The following is a 25221-nucleotide window of genomic DNA, read 5'->3' as shown; positions in this document are numbered from 1 at the left end:
AACAAATGCACATTTAATTAAATGGCCGTATCTTTTTTCCCCAAAGGAAAAAAAAACTACTACAGGCATTTGAAGACTTTTGTCAGAAAAGACATTTTAATAGGTATAGGGACTCATCACATAATACATTTACTCTTAAATACAAGACACCAGACGTCACATCAAACCGGAGCTTTAGCCTCATCCTACTTCTTCGCCCACTCCTCTCTTTCCTTCTTTTCCCGGATAACCTCCTCCAGATACGGCTCAAGGTAAGGAACATCCTACGGGGAACAACGAACAGCAGTTGAAAACGGCTTTTATCTGAAAGGTGCTTAAATACAAATTAGTTAAATATTCTGTTATTTACTCATCCTCATGCCAAATGCATAAACTTCCACAAAACAAAAGGCAATGAAGATAGAGATCGCTATACAATGAAAGTAAATATTTATAACAAGCATATTAGAATGATTCTTAAGGTATAGGATTTGGATGAGAAAGACCATATTTAAATCAACAAAAAAAATAATCAAATCTATTTTTTGGGGTGTGCGCTAAACATTTAAAATGTGTATTTCTACACATGCATAATGTTGATATGTATGTAAATGATGTTTGGGAGATACATACGAATACATATTTAGGATAAGAGATAGACCGGTGATCGGTTTTATTGATATTTTTCCCATAATCGTGTATTGGTTTTGAAATATTGGACTGACCAATAAATGGCGTCATCTTGTGGGCGCTTAGAGAATTGCACACAAAGCGCCATTAAATCATTGTGTCTGGAGAGATGAGTCAACGTGTTCAAAGGTACAAGACCGTGCCTCCCTTAGATAATAAACTATAACATAACATCCATTAATGCACAAATGAGATGTTTCATAAATGCTTGATGCGTAGTTTAAACTTGGCACTAAAAAATAGAGAAACTCACTGAGTCACGTAATCCGTCAAGTCCTGTCCCAATAAAGAAACTTCACCCAAAACTTTACATAAATTAAATTAAATAGCCATGAATGAGGGCATAATGGAAACAAAAGCGCTGAATTTAATTCTCTCTGATGTTTACACTCGTCTCGTGAAGTCTCGTTTATAGTGCTGTTCATTTACTGGGTTGATAATCAGGAAATATTCCAGTATCTTTCATTCTCTTTAGCCTATTAAACACACAAACCTTTTAAAACTGTAATAAAAGATAGACTCTAGATAGATTTATTTTTGTTCTGCATTTGAAAACAGAGTTTGTAAATGTATTCTGCCTGTTAATATTAATGGTGTTAAAAAAAGTGTTATAAAAAGATGAAACTGGGATTACTAAACTACACTAAAGTAGTTATGTTTTTATTATTATTCAGGGAGTTTAGAATGTTTTAATCTGTTAGAATTATTTTTACATGCTATATTCATTACATGTTTGTTTACCTGATCAAAGATTTTATTTAAAAAAGACACTTTATTGACAGCACTATTTTTTGCACTCTCTCAGACTATTCATTGATGCAGAAGTGCGTTTTGTTTTGTATGCAAGGAGGGATTGAAATTGCAGGAGTTACAGCATAAAGAAGTATTAAAACTGTTTGTTATTAGAATTTTCAAAAGCAGAAATAAAACAAATAAATATCGGTTATCAGGCACATAAACATGCAAATAATTGGTATCAGTAATAAAAAAAAATCAATATTGGTCTCTCTCTATTTAGTATACCACATTATTCCAAGAATATCAAACTTTAAAGGGTAACTCTCGCCAAAATGCAACCTAGGCTCTTTTTGTTAATCTACCCGAGTCAAACTTTCATTTAAAAGCATGATTAGAATGGAAACACCACTTTTAAGTTTGACCGTATTTTCGGTTTAGGTTAAATGCCTTGTGAATGGAATTTTAAGTTGTTAAAAATCTTTCTTTTTAGTAAACTCTGTGTACACAAACAATGTTCTCAATGCTGGAGTTCATGTGTAGAGCCTCTGGTGATACTTCCAGCAAAGTTTCATGTTGTGTCGAGCCTTCTTAGCATTTTAAAAATAGTGATTTTTGATGCTATCATAGAAGAGCCCCATTCACTCCCATTCACAAGGCATTTTAACCTAAAATCTTAAAAGTGGCGTTTCCATTCTAATTATGCTTTTAAATGAAAGTTCGCCTCGGGTAGATTAACAAAAAGACCCTAGGTTGCATTTTGGCGAGAGTTACGCTTTAATAAAACCCCCAGGACAATCTCTTTCCCACCTCCTCATATTTAGTCCACTGGTCCTTGGGAAGAACCTGTTGCTTCATGGAAAGATCCAGAGCTCTCTTGATGCGGAACATCCTGTCGTTGTAAACCGGTTCTGGAAGCCGACGAACGGCCTCTTTCACATCACTGTCCTCCAGGATGGTGTCATCCCGCATCAAACCTACATGACATGAGGAAGAAATTGGTACATTTGCATACCATATACTTCTTGAAGGTCACAATTTCTAAACATTGCATTGGTAAAGCGATGGCGGTGCTTACCAAATTTGTTGAAACCGCATGCGTTGTAGTACCACTTCCTGAAGCCCACCAGGAGCCGGCCGGTTGCAGCTGTACAGAGACAGGAACACATGACGTATAATGCGGAGTTTACAGTGACTTTCTGGGTTATTAAAAGGATAGTTCACCCAAAATTTTAAATTGTCATCACTTACCCTTAAGTTGTTCCAAACCTATACGAGTTTCTTTCTTCTGTTGAACACAAAATAAGATATTTTAAAGAACGTTGGTAACCAGACAGCTGATGGTAGCCATTAACTTCCATAGTATTTTTTTTTTCCATACTATGAAAGTCAATGGCTACTGTCAACTGTCTGATTACCATCATTCTTTAAAATATCTTATTTTGTGTTCAACAGAAGAAAGAAACTCGTATAGGTTTGGAACAACTTCAGGGTGAGTAAGTGATGACAATTTAAAATTTTGGCTGAACTAACGGAAACATCATACAATTGTCCATATCATCAAGTAAAAAAAGTATTTCATCTCTCCTTGCAAAGTGTTTGTGTTGAATCAGGATTATTATAGATAACTAAAACTATAATCATTTTTGTTACTTGAAATAAAACGATAAAAGTAAGTGAAGTTAATTTAGTATGTATGCATATATGTATATATATATATATATATTTTTTTTTTTTATAAAATCAGGTAGTTGTAAAGGCAACATTTCTCATTTACATTTAGTTTAACTTGTACTAAAATAACTAAAGCTGAAATAAAAATGTATAATAAAAAAAAACGATGCTAAAAAAAATGACAAAACCACAACAAATGTTCTAAAACTTGAAATAAGATTAAAATGAAAACTGAAAATATAAAAATAAAAATCAATTCAAAATACTAATAAAAACATATACATACATATATACACACACACATACATATATATCTATACGTTATCTATATCATGTCAGCTGTGACAGTGTGTCAGAGATTTTTCTGATTTAAAGGATATATATATATATATATATATATATATATATATATATATATATATATATGATTGTTACACTATCCCTTTAAATCAGAAAAATCTCTGACAAGCGGTCACAGCTGACATGAGATTCAGTCTCATGGGTCTCTACACTCGGTTAACTACCAGAGAATGAATCTCGGAGAATTAAATTATCTCTTATACTTAAAACACTCACACAAAAAGCAGTTATTACAGGTGAAATGGGAATAGAAACATATTTGGTCTAGTGCAGACGAGGACACTCAGTAGAGGACATCAGTGCTTTACATGACAAGACTAACAACGGTCTTTCTAATAGCGCAGAAAGGAGACGGGTTATAAAATAACTCTTTAACTTGCTGACAACAAATTCATGAGTTCGTAATCTTGTTTTTAAAAAGCTCACAAATAACATTTTACCTGGTGCCCTCGACGCCATTTCTGCTCGCAAGGAAAGTTGCACAGTATTGTGGGATATGTGACGTCTCGTCCGGTGATTACGCAATCTTCTTCACTCAGCATGTGATTGGTTGAATCTGGCCGTCAGAGTTTTTCTTAAAGGGATAGTTCACCCAAAAATTAAAATTCTGTCATCGTTTACTCACCCTAAAGTTTTTCCAAACCTGTATGAATTACCTTCTTCTGCTGAACACAAAATAAGTTATTTTGAAGAAAGTCGGTAACCAATCAGATGATGAGCCCCAATGACTTCCAGGCTACTTTCTCCCCATACTATAGAAGTCAGTAAACTGTTTTGGTTACCCATATTCTTCAGAATCACTTATTTTGTGTTCAGCAGAAGTATATATACGTTGTATATATACATATATGTTGTTTTAGCTCTAGACCTTTATAACTGGACTGGAAGCACTTTATTGTAGTGTTCTGCATGTCCATAATTTTGTTACAATAGCTGAGTAACTAGCTAATAGCTAACCCTAACTAGGTACTAACCCTGAACCATCCCCTAAAACTAACATTAACCCATGTAGTTACGTTATTTTACTTTCTTGTGTAAGTGCACATACTGTAAATAAAGTGCAACCACTCAGCCTGAACTTATCCAATCATGAACCTCGTATTAAACTGGAATATATCATAAGAGAGAAACATGTGGCATTTCCAGATGTACACAAGGGCAGCTCAACTTTTAAAGTCACCATGAAGTCAAAATGGATAATTCTTGTTTTTATTTTATTTTATGGAATATCACAGTATTTATTATTAATGATTTATCCATGCATATCTTTTTTTTTAATGCATGTGCCTCGTAATCTTTAATTAAAATAACTTCCCCTCCCTCTTACAGCGACATCTCTTATGAAGTGTTTACTGGCGTGAGGGCGGGGCAACCTGTCACTCACATGAGATCCACCAATAGCAAACCACAACCATCCAATCAACTCCCTAAGAACAAAATCAAGCCCCGCCCTACATTTGTTCTTGTTGGCCGTTTCACTCGGATCACACAACAGGGAAGAAAAGACTATCGCAACTTCCATTTCATGTCGACGTTAAATGTTTATTTATAAGACTATGTTCATACAACCCAACAAAAAAAAAAGTTAAGCTAAACTTAATTTATTCTGTACATCTACAATGTTTTCTGAAATCTTTCAAAGTCTTCAAGGGTGGCTAATGCTACGTCTGAGCAGAACATGTCATCAGGCAGGAACACCAAGCGATCCAATGAGATGTAGTTGGGTTGAGATGGTTGGTACTGGGCCCGGCCCAAGTACTCTAGAAACAAATGCCGCTCTTTGATGCGAAGGAATTTGGCATTAAGGACCTTTGAGAAGTAAAAAAAATAAAAAAAAATAAAAATAACAAATGTGCATGTTAAAGTAAACTCTGACACTGCAAGACACAAATAGATTATTTACCATTTAACACAGCAGAATAGACACTATTTCTACTTCCTTGAAAAAGAAATTTATATAAAATTAAAATTTTTCTCAGTTAATTTCCAGATTCAATCATAGGCTCATTCTTACGTACTAAAACTGGCACAATATCTGAATTCAGCATACAAAGCCATGCAATAGAAATACCATGCAAAATGCCTCAGATTATCCTCCTAACAAGCAATCACAGCTCTACACTTGTTTATAATTTTTATATGAAAGGGGCAAATAATATGTACCTGTGGGAACTTTGCAATAAGTGAGTGTGGAACATCCATGGTGTTGTGAACGAAGTCAAATATTTGGGTGAGTTTTCTTTTATTAGCGACTAGAACTTTAGGAACAGCTGTGACAATGTGTTGGATTTCATTTCCACGAAATCCAAACTCCAGTTCACAAACCTTGATGAGAGAAATAAATGAATATCTGTCACAATATTACAATTAAAAACAAAATTTAAGCAAGACCAACAAAGTGTCAGACCTTTAGATTCTCCTTAATTGGCTCTAGACTTCCACACAGTAGTTTCGGTAGACGAGTCACAACATTTCGGGTCTGAAAGCATAAATCATGACGACACTCATGGTGAATGTAGCCCTTCTGTAAACGCTAAAGGCCAGTATGAAAATCAGGGAAATTCATCCACTTCATTACATTGACATTTATGCATTTGGCAGACGCTTTTATCCAAACTAAGCGACTTACATTGCATTTCAAAGTACACATTTACATTCTTATCAGTTCTTGCTTTCCCGGGGAATCGAACCCATGACCTTGGCGTTGCAAGCGCCACCGCTCCACTGTTTGAGCTCCAGGAAAGCTGATTGACCATTATTGAGTGGTATGAATGCAATGTTGGATCTTAAGAGTGAGATTGTTTTTTTTGTTTTTTTACAAACAAAATGTATGCAATTCAACTTCACCTTCTCCGCACTGAGTCCCAACTGCTGCTGAAAAAACCCAAGGCGGTTGTCGAGCCTCTCGACGCTGAAGTTAAGCAGATATGGAGCTTTGCTCACCATGACAGCCACAGACTGCTGACTGAACTTCTTTGCTTTTAAATAGGACACCCTTAAAATGAACAGACCAAAGCAAGAAAGTAACCTTTAGAAGAAGATGATCAACAAATAAAGCAGTGCAGGCATCCACGTCAAGTGTTTCAATGCCCAAGTCAGATTGCTAAATGCTGCAATTTACAGTTTATTTACAGTTTTTTTTTTTTTAAGAGAACCTATTAAGCCCTTTTACAAAGTCTTGTTTTTATTTTTGGGCTCTACTAGAATAGCTTGCTTGAATGTTGAAATAAACATCTTGTTTTTCCACATATTCTCCATTGTTGCAGCACCTCTCTTCCCAGTCTGCCAGTAACGCTCTGGGGTGTGCTTCCCGTACAATGACGTAACTCGCTGCTTCACTACGAAACTTAAGTATGATGAATCGTTGAAGAAATCAGATAGCTAGTCACAACTCTTTCCTGAGACCGTATTGTCACAAATTCGGCCATGTTGGTTAATGATGTCACGCATCATTGGGTGGAGTAATAACTTTTAATTAATCTGTTTGAGATCTAATTAATGCTATAAATTACAGACATGGACTAATTCAAATTTTTCTCAGTTATTTTTCTTTATTTCCCGATTTAATCAAAGGCTCGTTCTTACGTACTAGCACACGTTCACACATGCGCTCTCTTCAAAAATGGTGCTTTAAATCTCTTGACAAACTAAAAGTATGACATTTGTATGTATTCTAAATAAAATATATAGATTGTACTGAATGTCAGCTTGCTTATTTGGCTCAAAATAAGGATTTATTAAGTCATGCAAACAAGAGACTATGGTTCTAACCACAGGTTGAGAGCTGTCGTTCCAAACATACAACTTTGTGTTGTTGTTTGTGAATGTTTTTTAGAACTATGGTTTTAGTTCCTGTCTCTATGAAGCCCCTCCTTCTGAAAAGCACAATGTGCTCTGATTGGTCGGCTGGATCAGTGTGTTGTGATTAGTCGAGCGCTTCGAGCGTGTTTGGGAAATGTCCCGCTTCTTACCATAACCACCAGTTTTAACACACTACTAACTAACTCAACCAGGCCCCGCCCCTTTATTCTGTGCATTAATTATTTAAATGAGGAATATTGTGATCGTTCCCGGAAGAAAACTCAAGACTACAATGGAGGCGTTTCAGGGAGTTCAGAAACTGACACTGATATAGAGAATAACTCCCGCTGGATGGACTTTGTGCTTTGTAACTTTGCAGAGCTTTTTCATGCTCAAACAACAACATTACACACTAAAGAAAGATGAACATGTAAACAAGCATCATAGGTCCTCTTTAAATGCTCTTTCTGACCTGGCTTCAAGGTTGTCCAGGCTTTCTGTGAGGATGAAGGGGTTCTTGGTGAGCAGTTTGCCCAGTTTAGACTCCTCAACTCCCAGATCTTTGAGGAAGAGTAGTTTGGGTGCAACATCAGCATGGAAGTCAAGCCTAACCAGCATGGAGCCCACATTGGGTCTCCGCTCTAGTTCCCACAGGTTGACACCTGGAAATTGAGCAAAAGATTAGACAAATCCAAAATAATCCAAAATAACTTACTATAGATATGAGAGACATACCAAGCTGAACAAGTTTGCTGAGAGTTTCTGATTTATCCACATAAGGTTTGAGTGTGAACGAATCTGGTGGAAGGGCAGAAGGCACTTGGATCTGGACCGCCTCTTCCTCACTGATTTCCTGAAGAGGAGAAGGACGCACAACTGCATCCAAGCCTATAGCAAACAAGATTATTACCATTACAATTTAAGTATCAGGGATTCACATCATGCAAGTATAGCTATATATACATACCTATATCCGAAAGAGACTCTTGGTTTGATATTTGATGCACGTTCAAATTTTCAAATGGCACAATATGTTTTTCAACCTCTCTTTCAGCAAGATCAGTCTTATTATTATACACATCTGGTGAAGCGGCTTGGTGGTCGGTTAAGTTTCGTCTTCCACACGGTGTCCATGTCTCTCTACTGTGCCTCTGTGTGAGACTGTGGACGGGTGGCTGTACGCGGCTGTGCTGTAGCAGGATATGATGCGAGCGCTGATGCAGTGTGTGTGTTGACGGCTGGAGAGCTGCAGATAATAACGGCCTCGAGAGCAACACACTCACACATCGCCGACAGAGATGCATGACGACTCACAAGCGTTTTCCTGGGTGGAATAAGATTGTGTTACATGATTATAGATTCTCCTGAGAACCTGATTTTCTTTGTGATTTTTTAATTATATCATTACATTGTTTTGAGCATAAGAAACATTTGGAGAAATATTTTTTGCAATGTTCTCTGTAGGGGACACTAGTTATTAAAAAATAAAATGACATGATGTATAGGCAAAAAACATTTACCAATCGATTTTTAGGTTTCAGCCTATTTTTAACCAAACTTTGTCTAAAGATGATTCTCAACTATGTTATAAAAGATAGTATAACAGAATGATTTGATATTCTAATTTACTTAATGCAATGTGTGTGTAAAATGGCCCTAAATGTTTGCATATGAATGTATACTTGGGGTAACACGTAATGAAAAAAGAAGTGAAATAATGGAAGCAATAACTATAAGAATATCTCATATTTCATAGGAATATTGATATATAATTTCTTTCAGTGTGTTGTGTCTCCCCAAAATCCCTGATAAACATGCTTTAATCCTAGTTCTACAGTGGACATTATCAAATATTATGTATTTTCACAATGTCCTCTTGAGACCCAGGCGTAGACTTTTTTTCCTCTGTAGAGGACATTATATTTTAGCGCATTTCTCTGAGACCATGTCACAGTTTTAAAGGGATAGTTCTGAAAATTCAGAGATACCAAATGTTTGGACAACAACTTCTCCTTGGTCTTTAAAAATGACTGACGTTGACTGAATTATCAAACTTGGCACTCTTATGGAAATATGATATAATATGCAAACATTTAGGGCCATTTTGCACACAAATTGCATAAAGTAAATTAGAATATCAAATCAGTCAATGCCCTGTTTTGTAATAGAAAGCTATATTTTGATTACTTTTTCCCGAGATATTGATTTATGACAAAAATTTTGATTAGCATATTTCCATAAGAGTGCCAAGTTTGATAATTCAGTCAACGACAGTCATTTTTAAAGACCAAGGAGAAGTTGCTGAACTATCCCTTTAAAACTGTGTCATGGTCTCAGAGAAATTCGCTAAAATATAATGTCCTCTACAGAGGAAAAAAAGTCTACGCCTGGGTCTCAGGAGGATATTGTGAAAATACATAATATTTGATTACATAATGCATGCATTAGTAGGCATTAGTTTACGAAGCAACTGCGACTTTATATCAGTGTATGGGATTGACAGACTCCAATGTCACTTCCACATCAACATGATAAAGTCATCCAGAGAAGGTGAAACGGGGGATAAATTATGCAGTTTATATCAAAGCATTATTATAGCGCAGACTGTATATCATAGACATGAACTTACGTCTTATAAAAATAAACATTACCTGTTTTCAGAAGTAGCACAGATCTTCACTGCTGCGAGTTCACGTGTTTTCTCCAGTGTATGTTAAGTCACAGCGCCCTCTGACGCACGGATGATTCATTGATAAATCAATTCAGTCAGAGGACAAATGGATTCATTAATTACTGTTTATTAAAAAAATTACCTAACACAGTTGTACCAAGTCAGGGCTACAGGCAAACAACGTGATGTGTAAGATTTTAATAATATAACTTGTTATATTATGATTTTTTTCATACCCATATGAATAAAACAAGCAGTTTCAGAGACATTTAAATAAAGGACTGTACTGCACTGTAACAGATAGTGTTTAATTACTGTAACATACAAAACAGAGCGTTGCCATATAGGTAACATCAATAAAACCAAAGTCTATGAGACTGTTTAAAAAAGTGCTTGCACAATTACAAAAATTATCTTTACAACAAATGGCACAACATTATTATTTTTAACCAATGTATATCACAATATATAACATTTGCTTTAATTTTCTGGCTGACAAGCGGAACTAACGCTGCTTTTGGGTGAATGTTCACAACACTGAAGCTCAGGGAGACTTGAGAGAAATAGTATTGTTACAGTAGTAGCTTTTTGAAAAACTAAACACAAAACACTCGATAGTTCATTCATTATACTTTTTTAAACATACAAAGTATGAACTTTTAATTTTATATCTTTGGAGCAGCTAAAATGTTACTCTTTTAAGTTTAAACGACAAAGAAAACACTTTCATGAAAGTAAACAAGTATGTTGCATGTCAACATGTAATTCAAAGCATGCAAAACGGCATTAAATAATATGAAACAGAAGCGTCTGAAAAACATGATTAAAGACTCAAAGCCTTTGCAAATTGCTATAAGAAGCACTTTTTCGACATTATAAAAGTCTTTTTTTCCCCATGTGAGACAGAGAGCACGTGTAGTATGCATTAAAATGCACATGCACAGATATACGTAACACATCATATACAAACAAAACCATTAAAAAGAACACAATCTGCCAGTGTTGAGCTGTGAGAGTCTATATGATGTGAAACCTGGGGCCCGGGGCGGCGACGATGTCGCTGTAGGGTTCGTCCTGCGTGAGCTCCACCGCCTGCTGTTTCTTTAGCACCAGAAAACTGTAGAACTTCGCAGCTGCTTGTTTCTTGTTGTTGTTTCTGCACAGTTCCAGCAAGCTGATCGATTCTGCTCCGGTCTTAGCAATGACTCTCTGTAGGAAGTAAGAGGAAGCAGTCAGGGGAATAAAAAGGGTATTTGTTGATATAAAATCAGTTTATTGCATTATTGCTATAAGACGCATGTTTAAATTCTGCCAAACCTGTAAACCGTGCAGCATCTGCTGTGTCCTCTTGTTCCACCTCCTCTCTTCCTGATCCTGGTCTCCGCTCTGACCTTCCTCCTCCTTGTAAACAAAAAAATCTGATTTAAATGGAACCCTTTTACAAACATTTCATTTAGTTTTTGGGCTGTACTCTTTTGGGTTTTCATTCTTGAATGTTCAAAAAACATATTTTTCCCATATTCTCCATTATTGCAGCTCCTCTCTTCCCAGTCTGTCAGTACTCAGTAACGCTCTGGGGTGCGTTTCCCGTACAACTATATAGCTCGCTGCTTAACTACCATAGTACGATGCATCGTTGGAGAAATCAACCAGCTAGTCACGACTGTTTCCCGAAACCGTATGTCGCAAAGTATCGTTCAACCACGTTGGTTTATGACGTCTCGCACGTGGTGGACTAATAACTTATTTTAATTAATCTGTTTGAGATCGAATTAACACTAGATTTTGTCATATAAGTTACAGACATGGCATCTGAAGACCATTTCTATTTTTTCTCAGTTATTTTGCTTTATTACCAGACTCAATATTTGGCTCGTTCTTAAATAGTAGAGCACGTTCGCACATGCGCAGTCTTCAAAAACGGTGCTTTAAATCTCTTGACAAACTAAAAGACGTAAATGACATTTGTATGTATTCTAAATAAAAGACACAGGTTGTACTGAATGTCAGCTTGCTTATTTGGCTCAAGATAAGGATTTATTCAGTCTACATCTCATGTAAACTAGAAACTCTGCTTCTAACCACAGGTGGAGGGCTGTCGTTCCAACCACACAACTTTGCGATGCTGTTTGCGAATGTTCGTTAGAACGATGGTTTCGGGAAACACCAAATCGTTGAACTATGCTGATAACAATGGAACTTGCGACCATAGTTGGCTAACGATGCTTTCGGGAAACGCACCCCTGTTTAGTTCCTGTCTCTATGAAGCCCCTCCTTCTGATAAGCACACTGTGCTCTGATTGGTCGGCTGGATCAGTGTGTTGTGATTGGTCAAGTGCTTCGAGCGTGTTTGGGAAATGTCCCGCCCCTTACCATAACCACCAGTTTAACACACTACTAACTAACTCAACCAGGCCCCGCCCCTTTATTCTGCATATTAATTATTTAAATGAGGAATATTGTGGCGTGTTCGTTCCCGGAAGAAAACGCAAGACTACAATGGAGGCGTTTCAGGGAGTTCAGGGAGAGACTGTGCATTGTAACTTTGCAGACCTTTTTTAATGTTCAAACATTACACACTAAAGAAAGCTGAACATGTAAAAAAAAGCATAAAATGTCCTCTTAAACTGAGTGAAGGGATCTGAAAATACATTTTCTAATGCAAAAGTGAACAGTGAATGGCAAATAGCTTTACAACCAGTGTGCCCCACATATATATATATTTTAAATAACTGATCAAAACTAAAATCGAAAAAGAAATATAAAAGATACATAGGAGTAGCAAAATTATAAATTCTACAAAAAATTAGGCATTTAAAATGTAAAAATTCTACTATTACAATGCTTAAATCTGAAAACTTGAAAGCGACTGCAGATTGTTTGGGTTTTCAGGTTTTCTTATTAAAAAAAAACTAAGCATTAGTCTTGAATAATAACAGTTTTTCTAATTTAACTCCATGATTTGTGGCTATTAAAGCCTCCTCACCTCATCCTCCTCCTCATCATCCTTCTTGTCTTTGCTCTTCTCTCCTATCAGGTCGAACTCAGGCATGAGCTGTGAGATGCTGGTGGGTTCCTCAGGAGGAAGGTCCACCTGCTGCATGTTCACGTGTTGCGTGGAAACAATGGAGGAGCGATCATCCTCAAGCATCTTTGGGAAAACAGGTGAGAGCACAGAATTAGAAACCCATATACAGTGGGGTCATTAGCCTCACTGACTCGAGATCTCACAGGTAAGGCAGGCTCTGCGTCCTGAGCTTTGCGCTTCTGTCCGCGGTGTCCGGATGGAGGAGGCATGACTGATTCATCGAGGGTTGTGCGACTGCCCTCCATGGCTGAAGCCTGCAGAACACTGGGCTCCTCCAAGATGGTCTGGTCTGCAAAAACGGGCATTAGTGATAAAAGTAGAAAACTACGGTTCAAAAGTTTGGGGTCGGTATATTTTTTTCCAAATGTTTCTGAAAAAGCTCACCAAAGTTGCATTTATTTTATCAAAAATACAGTAAAAACAGTGAAATAATATTACAATTTAAAAGAACTGTTTTTTTATTTGAATATATTTTTAAATGTGATGCAAAATGTAAATGCGCTGCTGTTCACTCTGTACATGCTACCATTAGGAGATATCATTAGGAAACATGGAATTAGCTTCCACTGTTATGCTGACGATACTCAGCTCTATATTTCTTCAAAATCTAACGAAACTTACCAATTCACTAAATTAACAGAATGCATAGCTGATATAAAAAACTGGATGACTCGTAATTTCCTACTTCTAAATTCTGAAAAAACAGAGATTCTAATTATTGGACAAAAAACGTCCTCACATAATAACCTAGAATACTGTCTAACACTTGATGGCTGCTCTGTTAAGTCTTCGTCGTCGGTTAGGAACCTGGGTGTGCTCTTTGATACCAATCTTTCATTTGAAAGTCACGTGTCTAGTATCTGTAAAACCGCATTTTTCCATCTTAAAAATATATCTAAATTACGTCATATGCTCTCATTGACAAATGCGGAACAATTAGTTCATGCGTTCATGACCTCAAGGCTAGATTATTGTAATGCTCTACTGGGTGGTTGCCCTGCACGCTTAATAAACAAACTACAGCTAGTTCAAAACGCAGCAGCTCGAGTTCTTACCAGAACCAGGAAGTATAACCATATTAGCCCAGTTCTGTCAAAACTGCATCAATTTTAAAATATTGCTGATTACTTACAAAGCACTAAATGGTTTAGCTCCGCAGTACTTGAGCAAGCTCTTAACGCATTATAGTCCTTCACGTCTATTGCGATCTTAAAATTCCGGCCAGTTGATAATACCTAGAATATCAAAATCGACTGCTGGCGGTAGATCCTTTTCCTATTTAGCACCAAAACTTTGGAACAATCTTCCTAACATTGTCCAGGAAGCAGAAACACTCTGTCAGTTCAAAGCTAGACTAAAAACACATCTCTTTGACATAGCATTCACATAATACATTATAGACTTCTATAATTCAGTGTTAGGCTGCATAGATTAGGTCAGCTGGAACCGGGAACACTTCCCATAAATCCTGATGTACTTGTTACATCATGAGAAGAATGGCATCTACGCTAATTTTAGTGTCTTTGTTTATCCCGAGGTTTTCCCGCAGCCTGCCGGATCCAGATCTGACGAAGGCCCTTCGCCTGGACCCGATGTCAACGCAGTGCTGAAGTGCCAACTAGTCTCTCCCTATGGAGGATCCCTTTCCCACTCTACAGATAAAGCGTCGTCGGGAACTCAATTTGCGTATCTACCCCGAATTGATAAAATAAAATAAAATTCTGAATCAAAACTATAAGGAAACACCAGTAATTTGTTTAGGCTTGGTTTGTAGGGAATTCCAAACCTGCGCACATATATTCAAACGCACATAACTATAGAAGCAGTTCTTAATGCGCATGTGAACGCCATCAGCGTTTCTCACAGGTTCGCGTTCAAAGTCTGTGTAGAGAGAATGGTGTCGTCTTAGCGGCCCCTAATTTAATAACAAATGATCGTTGCGACGGAAGCGAATCAATCAAAACTAACTTTAGCTGTAAAATAACTTTATTAAAGAACCGCTATAAAGCCAAAACATTCTCTGTTACCTTAAATTATACGTTTATCTCTGTAAAGCTGCTTTGAAACAATCTACATTGTTAAAAGCGCTATATAAATGAAGATGACTTGACTTGGCAAAGCTGAATTTTCAGCTTAATTACTCAAGTCTTCAGTTAGTTTTTAAAAAAAAATCGTTTAAAGTAGAGATTATGATTCTCCCTAGATTCTAAATAAAACAAATAAACAAAATAACATGACAAATGGGTTCCCATTGAATTGAAAAATAAAATTTTTGGTTACTTCATTCAAAATATCTTCTTTAGAGGTGTTACAAAATGTTAATTGCCGCAGTCTATTTTAAAATATCTAATTAATTTGAATTTATTATTATTATTTTTTATTATTATTTATAAAATCAGTCTGAACGAATGATTCAATGACCATAAAGACTGAATCAGCAATTTTGAACGAATCTCTTGAATGAATAACAAATATATTTTTTACAGTCACTTGTCGCCACCTACTGGTGTAACAATGTAATTGATCTTTATTTGAAGCATCGAGTTTCTTTCAAAAGGTGATTTACTCTATTTTGATCACTACTGTAGACATCAGTGTTTGTATCCCAGTACTTCAGTGATCATTTGAATTATTGTAGGACAGAAATATGACGTCAAGCTATTCGTCAAGCTGTTTCATATCTATACATGACAACTGTTCTCTCTGAGTCAGAACTCAGATCTGAATGTTCTCTGTGATCGTACTTGTCAAATAGACATCTAGCAGACTCATAGTCATTAAGGAATAAGATCGCGCGGGTGTCTGAATCGAGATCGTGATCTTTTAATGATAAATTATGCAGCTCTAGTGGCACGAGTCAGCCAATTTTACCAATGATGTCTCTTTGCTGAGACAGGGCCTCTTCCCGAGGAACCTCAGGGTTCTCCAGGTCTTTGAGGAACTCATCCAAGCTGTCTGCTTCTCCACCCTTCCTCCTCTTCCTCAGTTCATCGGGAACCAGAGGGGTCAGGCAGCGTGTGAACATCTGCACAGACGAGTACAGCAATTCACTACACTTTAATGGCAAGACTACAAAAAACTGTCCAAACAAGTTGTTTCTGTGTATTATTATGAGCAAAAGAGTGCCAAAAAGAGACATATCCAAGGCTACTTATGTATTTTGTTGCACTAAAGCCTGTATTAATGTCTCACAGCTTGTTCCCGGGATCTGTCCTGACCTTGAGCAGTCGGCTGTTCCAGAGAGGCTGAGCTGGCAGAGAAAACAGCTTCTCCACTCCTCCTGTCTCCTTCCACATCATCAGCTTCTTGGTGGGGGGAGCCAGATCCAGAGTGGTGACAATGTCGGAGTAATCGCTCAGCTGGGCACGGATGGTCTTACTGTCCAGCTCCTTCACACTGTCCACAATCAGCTTCCTCTTTCTCTTCGCTTTGGTTTCTTTCACTATTAATGTATGAGTTTGGTATGATGAAAGGCAAAGTGACATTTTGTTTGCAAGAGAACTTCAGGTGAATTGGCACAAAATGCTGTTAAGTAACTAATGCAGTATTTCAGGGCTCAAAAAAACATTTTTTATTTTTTTTCACTTGCTCACCATAGATAATTGTACATTAAAAACCTTATAAATCATTTGTGTTGGTTTTTCTTAGAGGGATAGTCCCAAAAATTACAATTCTGTCATCATTTACTCAACCTCATGCCGTTTCAAACCTTTATGACATACATTCTTTAGTGGGACTTAACAGTTTGGGTTCCCATTGAATTGAAAAATAAAATTTTTGGTTACTTCATTCAAAATATCTTCTTTTATTTTCCACAGACGAAAGAAAGTTTGGAGCAGTTTTGGAACAACATGAGAGTGAGTAAATTATGACAGAATATTTCATGTTTGGCTGGAGTATCCCTTTAATAAACATTCAACCCTATTTTAATAAATAATATTACATACATGCATATTATTTATAACAACAAATTGTTATGCATCAGAAATAAAATTTTATTAAAGAAAAATTACAATAAATTATTTATAAGGTTAATTTGCAATAATAGATGGAAATTATACAACAGATATAATAATATATAAAATAATATATTAACAATATAATTATGTAACAGCTAAAAATTCATCAACATACATTTGTTAGAAAACAATGAGATATAATTAATATAATAATGAATAAACAATATCATTATTGATCATATAAAATATCCTACACAATAAAATCGCGATTAATCGCATTCAAAATAAAAGTTTGTGTTTGCATAATATATGTGTGTATACTGTGTATAATTATTTTGTATATATAAATACACACATATGCATGTATTTATTTAAGAAATATTTGCATGTATATACTGTATATACATTTATACATAATTTATATTATATATAAATATATATAATTTATATATAAATAAATAAAAATCTTAAATATATACATGCATATGTGTGTATTTACATATACAAAATAATTATACACAGTATACACACATATATTATGCAAACACAAACTTTTATTTTGGATGCGATTAATTGTGATTAATTTTTTCCCAGCACTAAAAATGTTTTGACAAAACGCAAGTGTCAGTCAGTTAGATAACTTTACATTGGTGACATTTAAATCAGCAGAAACTATATGATCAGTTGTGTAAACTGCACAACCTTATTATTAAAGGGATAGTTCACCCAAAAATTAAAATGTTTGTAACCAAGCAGATCTCAGGCCCCATTGACTACCATAGTATTCTTTTCCATACTATGGAAGTCAATGGGGCGCATCAACTGTTTGGTTACCCATATTCTTCAAAATATCTTCCTTTGTGTTCAGCAGAACAGAGAAATTTATACAACTTTGGAACATCTTGAGGGTGAGTAAATGATGACAGGATTTTGGTTGAACTATCCCTTTAAGACCTGTAGTACTGCACTATTATCTGTTCTGGCTGACCTGTGATGTCGATGGGCTCCAAAGCAAAAGCCTCCTCCTCATTATGGACTAGGGTGGTCTGTTCAGTCTGGTCTGTCATGGTGGGCAGCTGCTCAACAGGACCAGAATCAGGACTGTCTGGACCTCCTGCTGCTATTGGACAAAATACAGCATTTCTATTATTATGCAAACATGTGATATAGATGATAACATATTGTTGTATGCTTTTTACGTGAAAGGTTGTCGAAATCATCCTCATCATCTCCACCGTGGTCTTGGGGCATCATCACACCCTCAGCGATGGCAGGAGGGTCATCAAAAATACCGCCTCCATCTTCATTACTGAGCAGCTTGTCCACTGTAATACAGCGAGCAGCCAGCTCAGTCTCAACGGACGCTTTCAAATGCTGCTTTGTGCTTATGGATGCCTCTCTTACCCAGCATGCCTCCCTCTGTGCTCTCCATAGGGTTGTCTCCAAAGTCATCCTTGTATTGGTCGTACTCTAGGTGATTGGACTTGTCAGCCATCTGTACGCTACTCGACTCTGACTCCAGCAGCAGGTTAGACACAGACGCCCCATGGATGATGTCCACTTCAAACGCACCTTCCTCTCGCATCATCTCTCGGTCATCCATCCCAAAATCAGCTGTCGAGGAAAATGTGTTGGCTATTAATTATCTACTGTATGAGAAGGAGTGCAATAATCAGCTTAAAGAGGACCTATTCATAGAATAGATACTAGAATAGGTTTTCATGCTTGAATGTTCTTATTTTTTACATATTTGACATTATTCCAGCTCCTCTCTTCCCAGTCTGTCAGTAACGCTCTGGGCCCGGTTCCCTGATAACGCTCACTCTTAGCGCGCTAAGAAGACTCGAAAGATATATCTTACCAAAGTTGTTTATGTTCCTAAGTGTGTTCCCCAAACCATACCTTATAGGAAGCTGCTTAAGATATTCCTTCTTACGTGTGACGTTACCGGGTGCTGTCCGTGGCGATGGTGCTGAATCTGCTGATATCGATGACTCGAGAATGAATTATTCTCTTGTCCAGGCGCTGTTTCACTGCTTTATGTGAGAAAGTGGTGTTCTTTATAAAAGAAGCACTTTAGAAATAGTTGAAATTGCCTTTATTAGGACTCATGGGATATTATTAAAAAAATAACCCAAACTATAATAGCCTATAATAGCCTAGCCTACATATTTTAAATTGTATCATATATTGCTGCCATAATAACCATTTCAAATGTTTACGTGCTTTCTTCTCTTTCCCATTTTTGTTCGCTGAGGGGTGAAGCTGCGATGAAATATTGTTCTTGTAAATACTTTCCAACATTTCAATAATAAAAGTGTAGGCCTACATCTCGGTGCTCGGCAGTGATCAAAAAGGATTTAAACAGTGGATTTTGAATCTCTTCTTGTAAACTCAGAGATGTGGATTCAGACGGCAATTAAATCACCACACGATCAGTTTGTCAAAAAACAGTAGGTACTAATTTGGCCAGGGATTTTTACGCGGGTTGGGTGAGAAAAACACTGATATTATGGATTCGGACGGCACTAAAATCACCGACTTACCCCTGTAAATGTTTAAAATACCGGACGAGCCCATGAGAAACAATATTAGCGTCCGAATAGGACTTAACTGACAGTAGCCTATGCTTTCACTGGCCTTTAAAAGCGCTCTTTAATTAAATTAATAATATTGTATAATAATATAATTAAAAATCTAACAACAATCAGTGTAATGACAATTTTATTCTTTGCATGAAAACACATGAATTAACCTAACTGAACACTGTCTGGGTGTATTAAAACTTCAGAATTATATTCGTATAGACCTGCAACAGTGATAAGGTGAAGCTAAGAGTGGTCCAGACCAACCTTCCGAAAGTGTGACTTACAGAAGATATACTTAGTGTACGAACGTGTCTGGAATCGTGCCATAACGTTAAGAGAGAGGTTAAGGAATAGGTTAAGAACTACTTAGCGATAAGAACGTTTTGGGGAACCGGGCCCTGTTTAGTTCCTGTCTCTGTGAAGCCCCTCCTTCTGAAAAGCACACTGTGCTCTGATTGGTCGGCTGGACCAGTGTGTTGTGATTGGTCAAGCGTTTTGAGCGTGTTTGGGAAATGACCCGCCCCTTACCATAACCGCCAGTTTAACACACTACTAACTAACTCAACCAGGCCCCGCCCCTTTATTCTGCATATTAATTATTTAAATGAGGAATATTGTGACGTTCCCGGAAGAAAACTCAAGACTACAATGGAGGCGTTTCAGGGAGTTCAGAAACAGTGACACTGATAAAGAGAATAACTCCCACTGGAGGGACTTTGTGTTTTGTAACTATGCAGATCTTTTTCATGCTCAAACAGCAACATTACACACTGAAGAAAGGTGAACATGTATAATACAAACAGCTTTGATCCACATAAAGCATGTTCTAAAGCAATCCCATGAGTAAAGATGATGCTTTTTATGCCATACCAAAATCAGTCTCTTGCAGTAGACTGAGGTTCCCCACTTCTTCTCGCATGGTGATCTCCTCCACACGGGACTGATTCAGGGTGAACTGTTGAGCAACGTCAATGTCGCTGCAATCCACAACACAGGGAAGGGTCAACACTGACAGCATACTACAATTACATGACATCTACAAGTTAAGGTTTCACATACTCCAGGTCGGGAAGAGGCTGATCGAAGTCGTGAAACTCCTCAGGTAACGTGATGGCGTTGTAAGCAGCTTCACGGTTCTCCTCAGGCAGGTCGACCACACCTGTGTCAAACAATGCACTAAATATTATCTCTTGCAGTGCAACAGGATCAACCTCTTATGTAGTCCAGCCACAACTTACCTGGGCGAAAAGCCATTTTAATCTTAATAAAAGCCTCATTGCAGTCTGCCAGCAGGTACTTGGCTTTTCTGTGGTAGATCCTCACCACGCCCAGGAGTAAATGTCCAGATGTACGGAGAGCCATTTTTACCTATCAAATGAAGCACATATTAGAAGTAAATGGAGCTACTCAGTCATGATGTCAATTTGCAAGCATCCCAGAGGGAATTTCTAATGTGATTTTTGAATAGCGGTTTTTGATTTATGAGTAAAGGTCTGTGATCATTACTAAAAGAGATCTCACGGTTTGTTCTAAGCATAGATATCAGTTGCAACGTGTACATGCACCCAAATAATCTGTTTATAATTGGATTGATGAGTCAATTGTCATCATGAAAACACTCCGAATGAGCTCGATCCACATGAAATTTGGGGGTCGGTGTAGACCTGAAATAATCCAATCAACAGGAAAACATTATTTAGTAAATGCAAATATAATATATATAATATAATAATATAATATGCATTATAAATGCAAAAATGTCATTTATACATTTATATAGTAGTTCCAGTAACATTATCGCGGTGAATGTGCTGATTGGGCACTACGAATGCACCACGAATGCAGTTTAGTCCTGAATACACGTAATAAAATCAATATGCATATGTAAATCAATATGTGCATCGGATTACATGTATGCGTTTAGGGTTCATATAAACAGAACTTTCAGAATCTGCAAAATTCTGAACGAAAATTTGTGCAAATTGAGGTTGGGTCTTAGGACTACAAAATTTCAGTTATATTGTGTTATATTATATTTATATAATATATTGTGAACAGCACTATTCCTCTAAAAAGGTCTGAAATACATTTTAAGCATTTAAAAACAATACAGAACAAAGATGGAATCCACAAAAAACCTAAACAGCGTGATTTCAAGAGAATCCATTGACCTTTGGAGAGATGATGCTCTCTACGCTGCTCTCCAGATTGCACTCAAACACATGTGCTTTGGTCAGCTTCTTATCCCAGTGGGCCGCCAGCCAGATTTTGGCCAGCGGCCCACGCTTGCTGAGGACAAAGTGGGCGTAGAACATCGTCCCTGCACCTTCTCACACTGAGGTGGAGGGGGACGCTGAACCTGCAGAATCAAATGGCACTGGTGTTAGGAATAACACTACATCACAATTATTGATTTGATTGCTCTTAAAGGTTTTGTGTCATTTTCTGATGTTAAGACTTTCCTCAGTCCCAGGCTCCCAGCACTCAGACACAAAAACTGTCACTGGGACCTGGGACTCAGGAAGGTTGACCACACCTGTGTCAAAAAATGCACAAAATATTACCTATTATCTATAATAATACTACCCTTTAAACAGGTACTATGCACCATTTGGACACTAAAATGTTCACATTTGGTGCCAATATGAACCTTTTGATAGGGTACCGCCCCAGTGACAGCTTTCGGCTTCCTTTTTTTTTTCTTCTGAGAGTGTATGCAGAGTAGGGATGTAAACGGTTAATCGATTATCGATTAATTGTCGACAAGAATTTACTCGATTAAATTAAATTAATTGTCGGCTAATTGAACATTGCGAACGTGACACGAGATTCTCGCGGGCGGCGAGAGACCCGACACAAACCTGAGGCGGCAAAAAAGAAACCAAGCATGAGGCTTCGAACATCGGGGTTTCTCTCGTCATTAAACCGCGGAGACGTTAATTGCCTAACGCCTCAGAAAATCCGATCCGCCTGTTTACATGACAGTCGCATTGGCACATATCCGATTTATTTCCACATATGAATGAGGCCTGAAACCGATCTCGATATATCCGAATGCATGCGTTTTTTCCTGTTTACACTGTCATAGAACACATCGGATCTGTGCCACATCACACATGTGAGCAAAAAATCGGAATTTGGTCACATTTCACTGACAGTGTAAACGAGGGACGCCCTCTAATTTTACTGTCACCTTCCTCAGGGATGATTTAAATTGTGTTCAGTTCTATATTTGAAGTTTCCAGTTCTAGTAATCTTACTGTTACCTTTCTCAGACCAAGGGGGATTATAAGTGCTGCTGCTGCTAATGTTTCAAGTTTTTCATTCAAGTAGTTTACCAGATAGATTATTATATGTAGGCTTAATATTGTAGGCTAAGCCTACCCATATAGATTTTTATTTAAAATGTATTTTATGTTGCTTAATGTTTCACATGCAACAGGTGCACAATTATTTTTTATGTATTTTAATTTTCTGTAGATAATTTATTTTGTTAAACTACATAAATGCCATTATCTGTACCGTATCCCAACTGTTACAATAAAACATAAATTGAGCAATATATCATGCATTTTTATTCAGTAGCCTATAAGCAAACTTTTTATGTTAAAGACACTATTGATACCGTGAGAAATTTACATTCTCAGGAAAATAGCCGCTTATCAGTTAATCGTTAATCGATCGATAAGGTCAATCAATTAATGATTAATGAATTTATCGATACATTTGCATCCCTAATGCAGAGATAACTTTAACCAAGCCATATGCAGTTTTATGCCCTTTGAATGCTGTAGATGCACGTTGCTGTTTGTTTGAGGTTGTGCCGGAATGTCAGTCTGCCCAAACAATGGTAGACAGCTCAGGAAACTGTTATTAGTGATATTCAGATTAATTTCCGTCACACCGTTTGTTTCAAATAATCCTAAAATATGATTTAATAATTCATGTCTGCCATTATCATCATGTGCTCCCTGAGCATGTTACATGCTCTAAAAAGTCAACATTCAATTAAGTTTCTGTTCATTGTAATTTCATGTATCCATGTTCGTTTGTTTGCTCTTAAAGAGTCTAGATGACTTTTAAATAAAGTCATCTAGAACCTTCTGCAGTTTGCATTTACATTATTACGTTTGTAGTCATAAAGCATGTTCTTACTTGCACATTTAATGCATAGTAATAGTAATGCATTATGTTACTTTTGCATTACTTTTTCTAACCTGGGCTGGGCTTGCTTGTTTGTTTGTTTTGCAAATGAAGGTCAGCAGCAAAAACAGTGAGATTAAAAATACATAGCCTACAAAAAATACATTATTTCACATAATTATTGCAGGTTTGCATAATATTATGAGTTTGCATTTAACGGTTTCTATTCATTTTGAGGAATGCTGAAACTTTTTGTGCAAGTGAGATGAGTAAATGCATTTAATAGTAGCCTACTACAATCAATAACCATCATGTTTACAACACTTACACCCAATTTCTCTCAACATGCAGACAGGAGAACTGTCAGTCAATAAATGGGAAAACAATTGTAACTTGCGTCACTTATTTGAAAAAGTAACTAATATTTTGTTGTAAATTTAAAAGAAATGAATTACTTTTATAGTTACTTGAAAAAAGTAATCTGATTACGTAATTAACGTTACTTGTAACGAGTTACTACCCCCAACACTGGTTATTAAGTTATATATTGCTAGTTATTTAATACTGCTTGCTTGGTTGTTTATCGGAAATGTTTAGGACTAATAGATTTGTTTAAAGACAGCAGTCATAATTTTAGCACATTTTCACATTTCAAATTAAAATATCACAGTCTGAAAAATGTCTGTTCCGTTTGGTGACATTATAGTTTGGTAATGATGTTAGATGTACTACTTTAATGTTTGATGCAAGAACTGTACTAAATACCCGTATTCATTTGTATTTATAGTTAAATAAAATAATTATCTAGAATGGTTGTTTAGATAAATACCCCCTTATTTCAGAGATGGGTGTGTGACTGCAAGTGATGGCGGGGCCTGTGTGATGCGCTTTTATTATTTACGCACTTTTATTATTCTCTAAATGGCTTTATTCCTGAGCTGTGTAAAAGTCTATGAAATGTGTGTTAAATTTAACGATCGTTAATAATGTAACACGAAGGACAACTGTTTTGTAAGGCTGCGGCTAAAAGAAGAGCTAAGCAAACGGTCTGCTGTCGCGAGATCAACATCTGCCTGCGCTCGCGCCATGTGCGGATTTTGCTCATGCATTGCAAAGGCGTCAAACGCATTCTTCACAGAAGTCATTTTAGCGTATTTTGTGATAAAGAAGTGACAGCGTCTGTCATTTGTCGCTGGTGTAACGTTACTATGGAGAGAGAATGGGATTTTCTAGCAAGTTTCATGACGAAAACGAATGGTGATGATTCCAATGCATGCACTTAAATGCATTTATAGTTATGCTTTCGCCGAAAGTACTTACGCGCAACGGTCCTATCGTAGCTTTCCGTATTTAGCAACCGTATCTAGGGTACCTTTCTCTCCCTCCTCCCACTGTACAGTTTCCCTAAAACAAACAAAATGGCGACGCCCCCCTCCCGCCGACGCTGAGAGGTTCATAAAACGAGCTGGATGCTTATGGAGGACAAGTGTGGGAGACTGCATGAATGTGCATGACATAACATTCACAGTTCAT

At 36.9% G+C, this 25221-nt stretch overlaps 4 protein-coding genes across 6 annotated transcripts in view; all 4 read right to left on the bottom strand.

Moving 5' to 3' along the window:
• Positions 1 to 25221, bottom strand: part of ppt1 (palmitoyl-protein thioesterase 1 (ceroid-lipofuscinosis, neuronal 1, infantile)) — a 230959-nt gene that overhangs the window by 160890 nt on the left and 44848 nt on the right. The gene's annotated exons all lie outside the window — the stretch shown is intronic.
• On the bottom strand, positions 75 to 3975 carry uqcrb (ubiquinol-cytochrome c reductase binding protein). The gene is made up of 4 exons (XM_079879167.1): positions 3879 to 3975; positions 2483 to 2551; positions 2215 to 2381; positions 75 to 263 (listed from the first exon to the last, which is right to left on the bottom strand). Exons 1-4 carry the CDS (start codon positions 3895 to 3897, stop codon positions 186 to 188), a joined length of 333 nt encoding a protein of 110 aa, XP_079735293.1. The 5' UTR covers positions 3898 to 3975; the 3' UTR covers positions 75 to 185.
• mterf3 (mitochondrial transcription termination factor 3) lies at positions 4612 to 9967 on the bottom strand. Of its 2 annotated transcripts, none has more exons than XM_079878837.1 (8): positions 9891 to 9967; positions 8207 to 8563; positions 7975 to 8127; positions 7712 to 7901; positions 6286 to 6433; positions 5846 to 5917; positions 5602 to 5763; positions 4612 to 5247 (listed from the first exon to the last, which is right to left on the bottom strand). In XM_079878837.1, the coding sequence occupies exons 2-8, from the start codon at positions 8541 to 8543 to the stop codon at positions 5053 to 5055; spliced, it is 1257 nt and encodes a 418-aa protein (XP_079734963.1). In that variant the 5' UTR covers positions 8544 to 8563; positions 9891 to 9967; the 3' UTR covers positions 4612 to 5052. The 2 variants fall into 2 exon arrangements, with proteins under 2 accessions (XP_079734963.1, XP_079734964.1); XM_079878838.1 differs by having other exon boundaries at positions 4660 to 5247; positions 7975 to 8115.
• rad21b (RAD21 cohesin complex component b) lies at positions 10402 to 25118 on the bottom strand. 2 transcript variants are annotated; one of them, XM_079878835.1, is made up of 14 exons: positions 25009 to 25118; positions 21717 to 21904; positions 20784 to 20913; positions 20605 to 20704; positions 20416 to 20522; positions 18362 to 18571; positions 18157 to 18282; positions 17946 to 18077; positions 16217 to 16440; positions 15870 to 16023; positions 13142 to 13287; positions 12897 to 13061; positions 11228 to 11311; positions 10402 to 11119 (listed from the first exon to the last, which is right to left on the bottom strand). In XM_079878835.1, the coding sequence occupies exons 2-14, from the start codon at positions 21858 to 21860 to the stop codon at positions 10928 to 10930; spliced, it is 1914 nt and encodes a 637-aa protein (XP_079734961.1). In that variant the 5' UTR covers positions 21861 to 21904; positions 25009 to 25118; the 3' UTR covers positions 10402 to 10927. The 2 variants fall into 2 exon arrangements, with proteins under 2 accessions (XP_079734961.1, XP_079734962.1); XM_079878836.1 differs by having other exon boundaries at positions 17946 to 18074; positions 25009 to 25085.

Source organism: Squalius cephalus (assembly GCF_949319135.1).
Source record: "Squalius cephalus genome assembly, chromosome: 8".
NCBI lineage: Eukaryota > Metazoa > Chordata > Actinopteri > Cypriniformes > Leuciscidae > Squalius > Squalius cephalus.
Note: the sequence above shows the minus strand (reverse complement) of the source record. Positions and strands in the feature narration are given on the sequence as shown.

Bases quoted from the DNA above. Each gene is read 5' to 3' on its own strand.
- uqcrb (XM_079879167.1), bottom strand. The intron at 2,382-2,482 runs GTAAGCACCGCC...CATGTCATGTAG, and splicing joins ATGCGGTTTCAACAAATTTG to GTTTGATGCGGGATGACACC. The intron at 264-2,214 runs GTGGGAAAGAGA...TGTTCCCCGTAG, and splicing joins AGTGGACTAAATATGAGGAG to GATGTTCCTTACCTTGAGCC.
- mterf3 (XM_079878837.1), bottom strand. From the start codon at position 8,543: ATGCATCTCTGTCGGCGATGTGTGAGTGTGTTGCTCTCGAGGCCGTTA. The intron at 5,764-5,845 runs GTCTGACACTTT...TCTCTCATCAAG, and splicing joins CAATTAAGGAGAATCTAAAG to GTTTGTGAACTGGAGTTTGG. The intron at 5,248-5,601 runs GTACATATTATT...TACTTCTCAAAG, and splicing joins TTATTGCAAAGTTCCCACAG to GTCCTTAATGCCAAATTCCT.
- rad21b (XM_079878835.1), bottom strand. From the start codon at position 21,860: ATGTTCTACGCCCACTTTGTCCTCAGCAAGCGTGGGCCGCTGGCCAAA. The intron at 18,572-20,415 runs GTATGGCATAAA...TTTCCTCGACAG, and splicing joins ACTGCAAGAGACTGATTTTG to CTGATTTTGGGATGGATGAC. The intron at 13,288-15,869 runs GTAAAATTGGCT...CCGTTTTTGCAG, and splicing joins TCAGCAAAGAGACATCATTG to ACCAGACCATCTTGGAGGAG.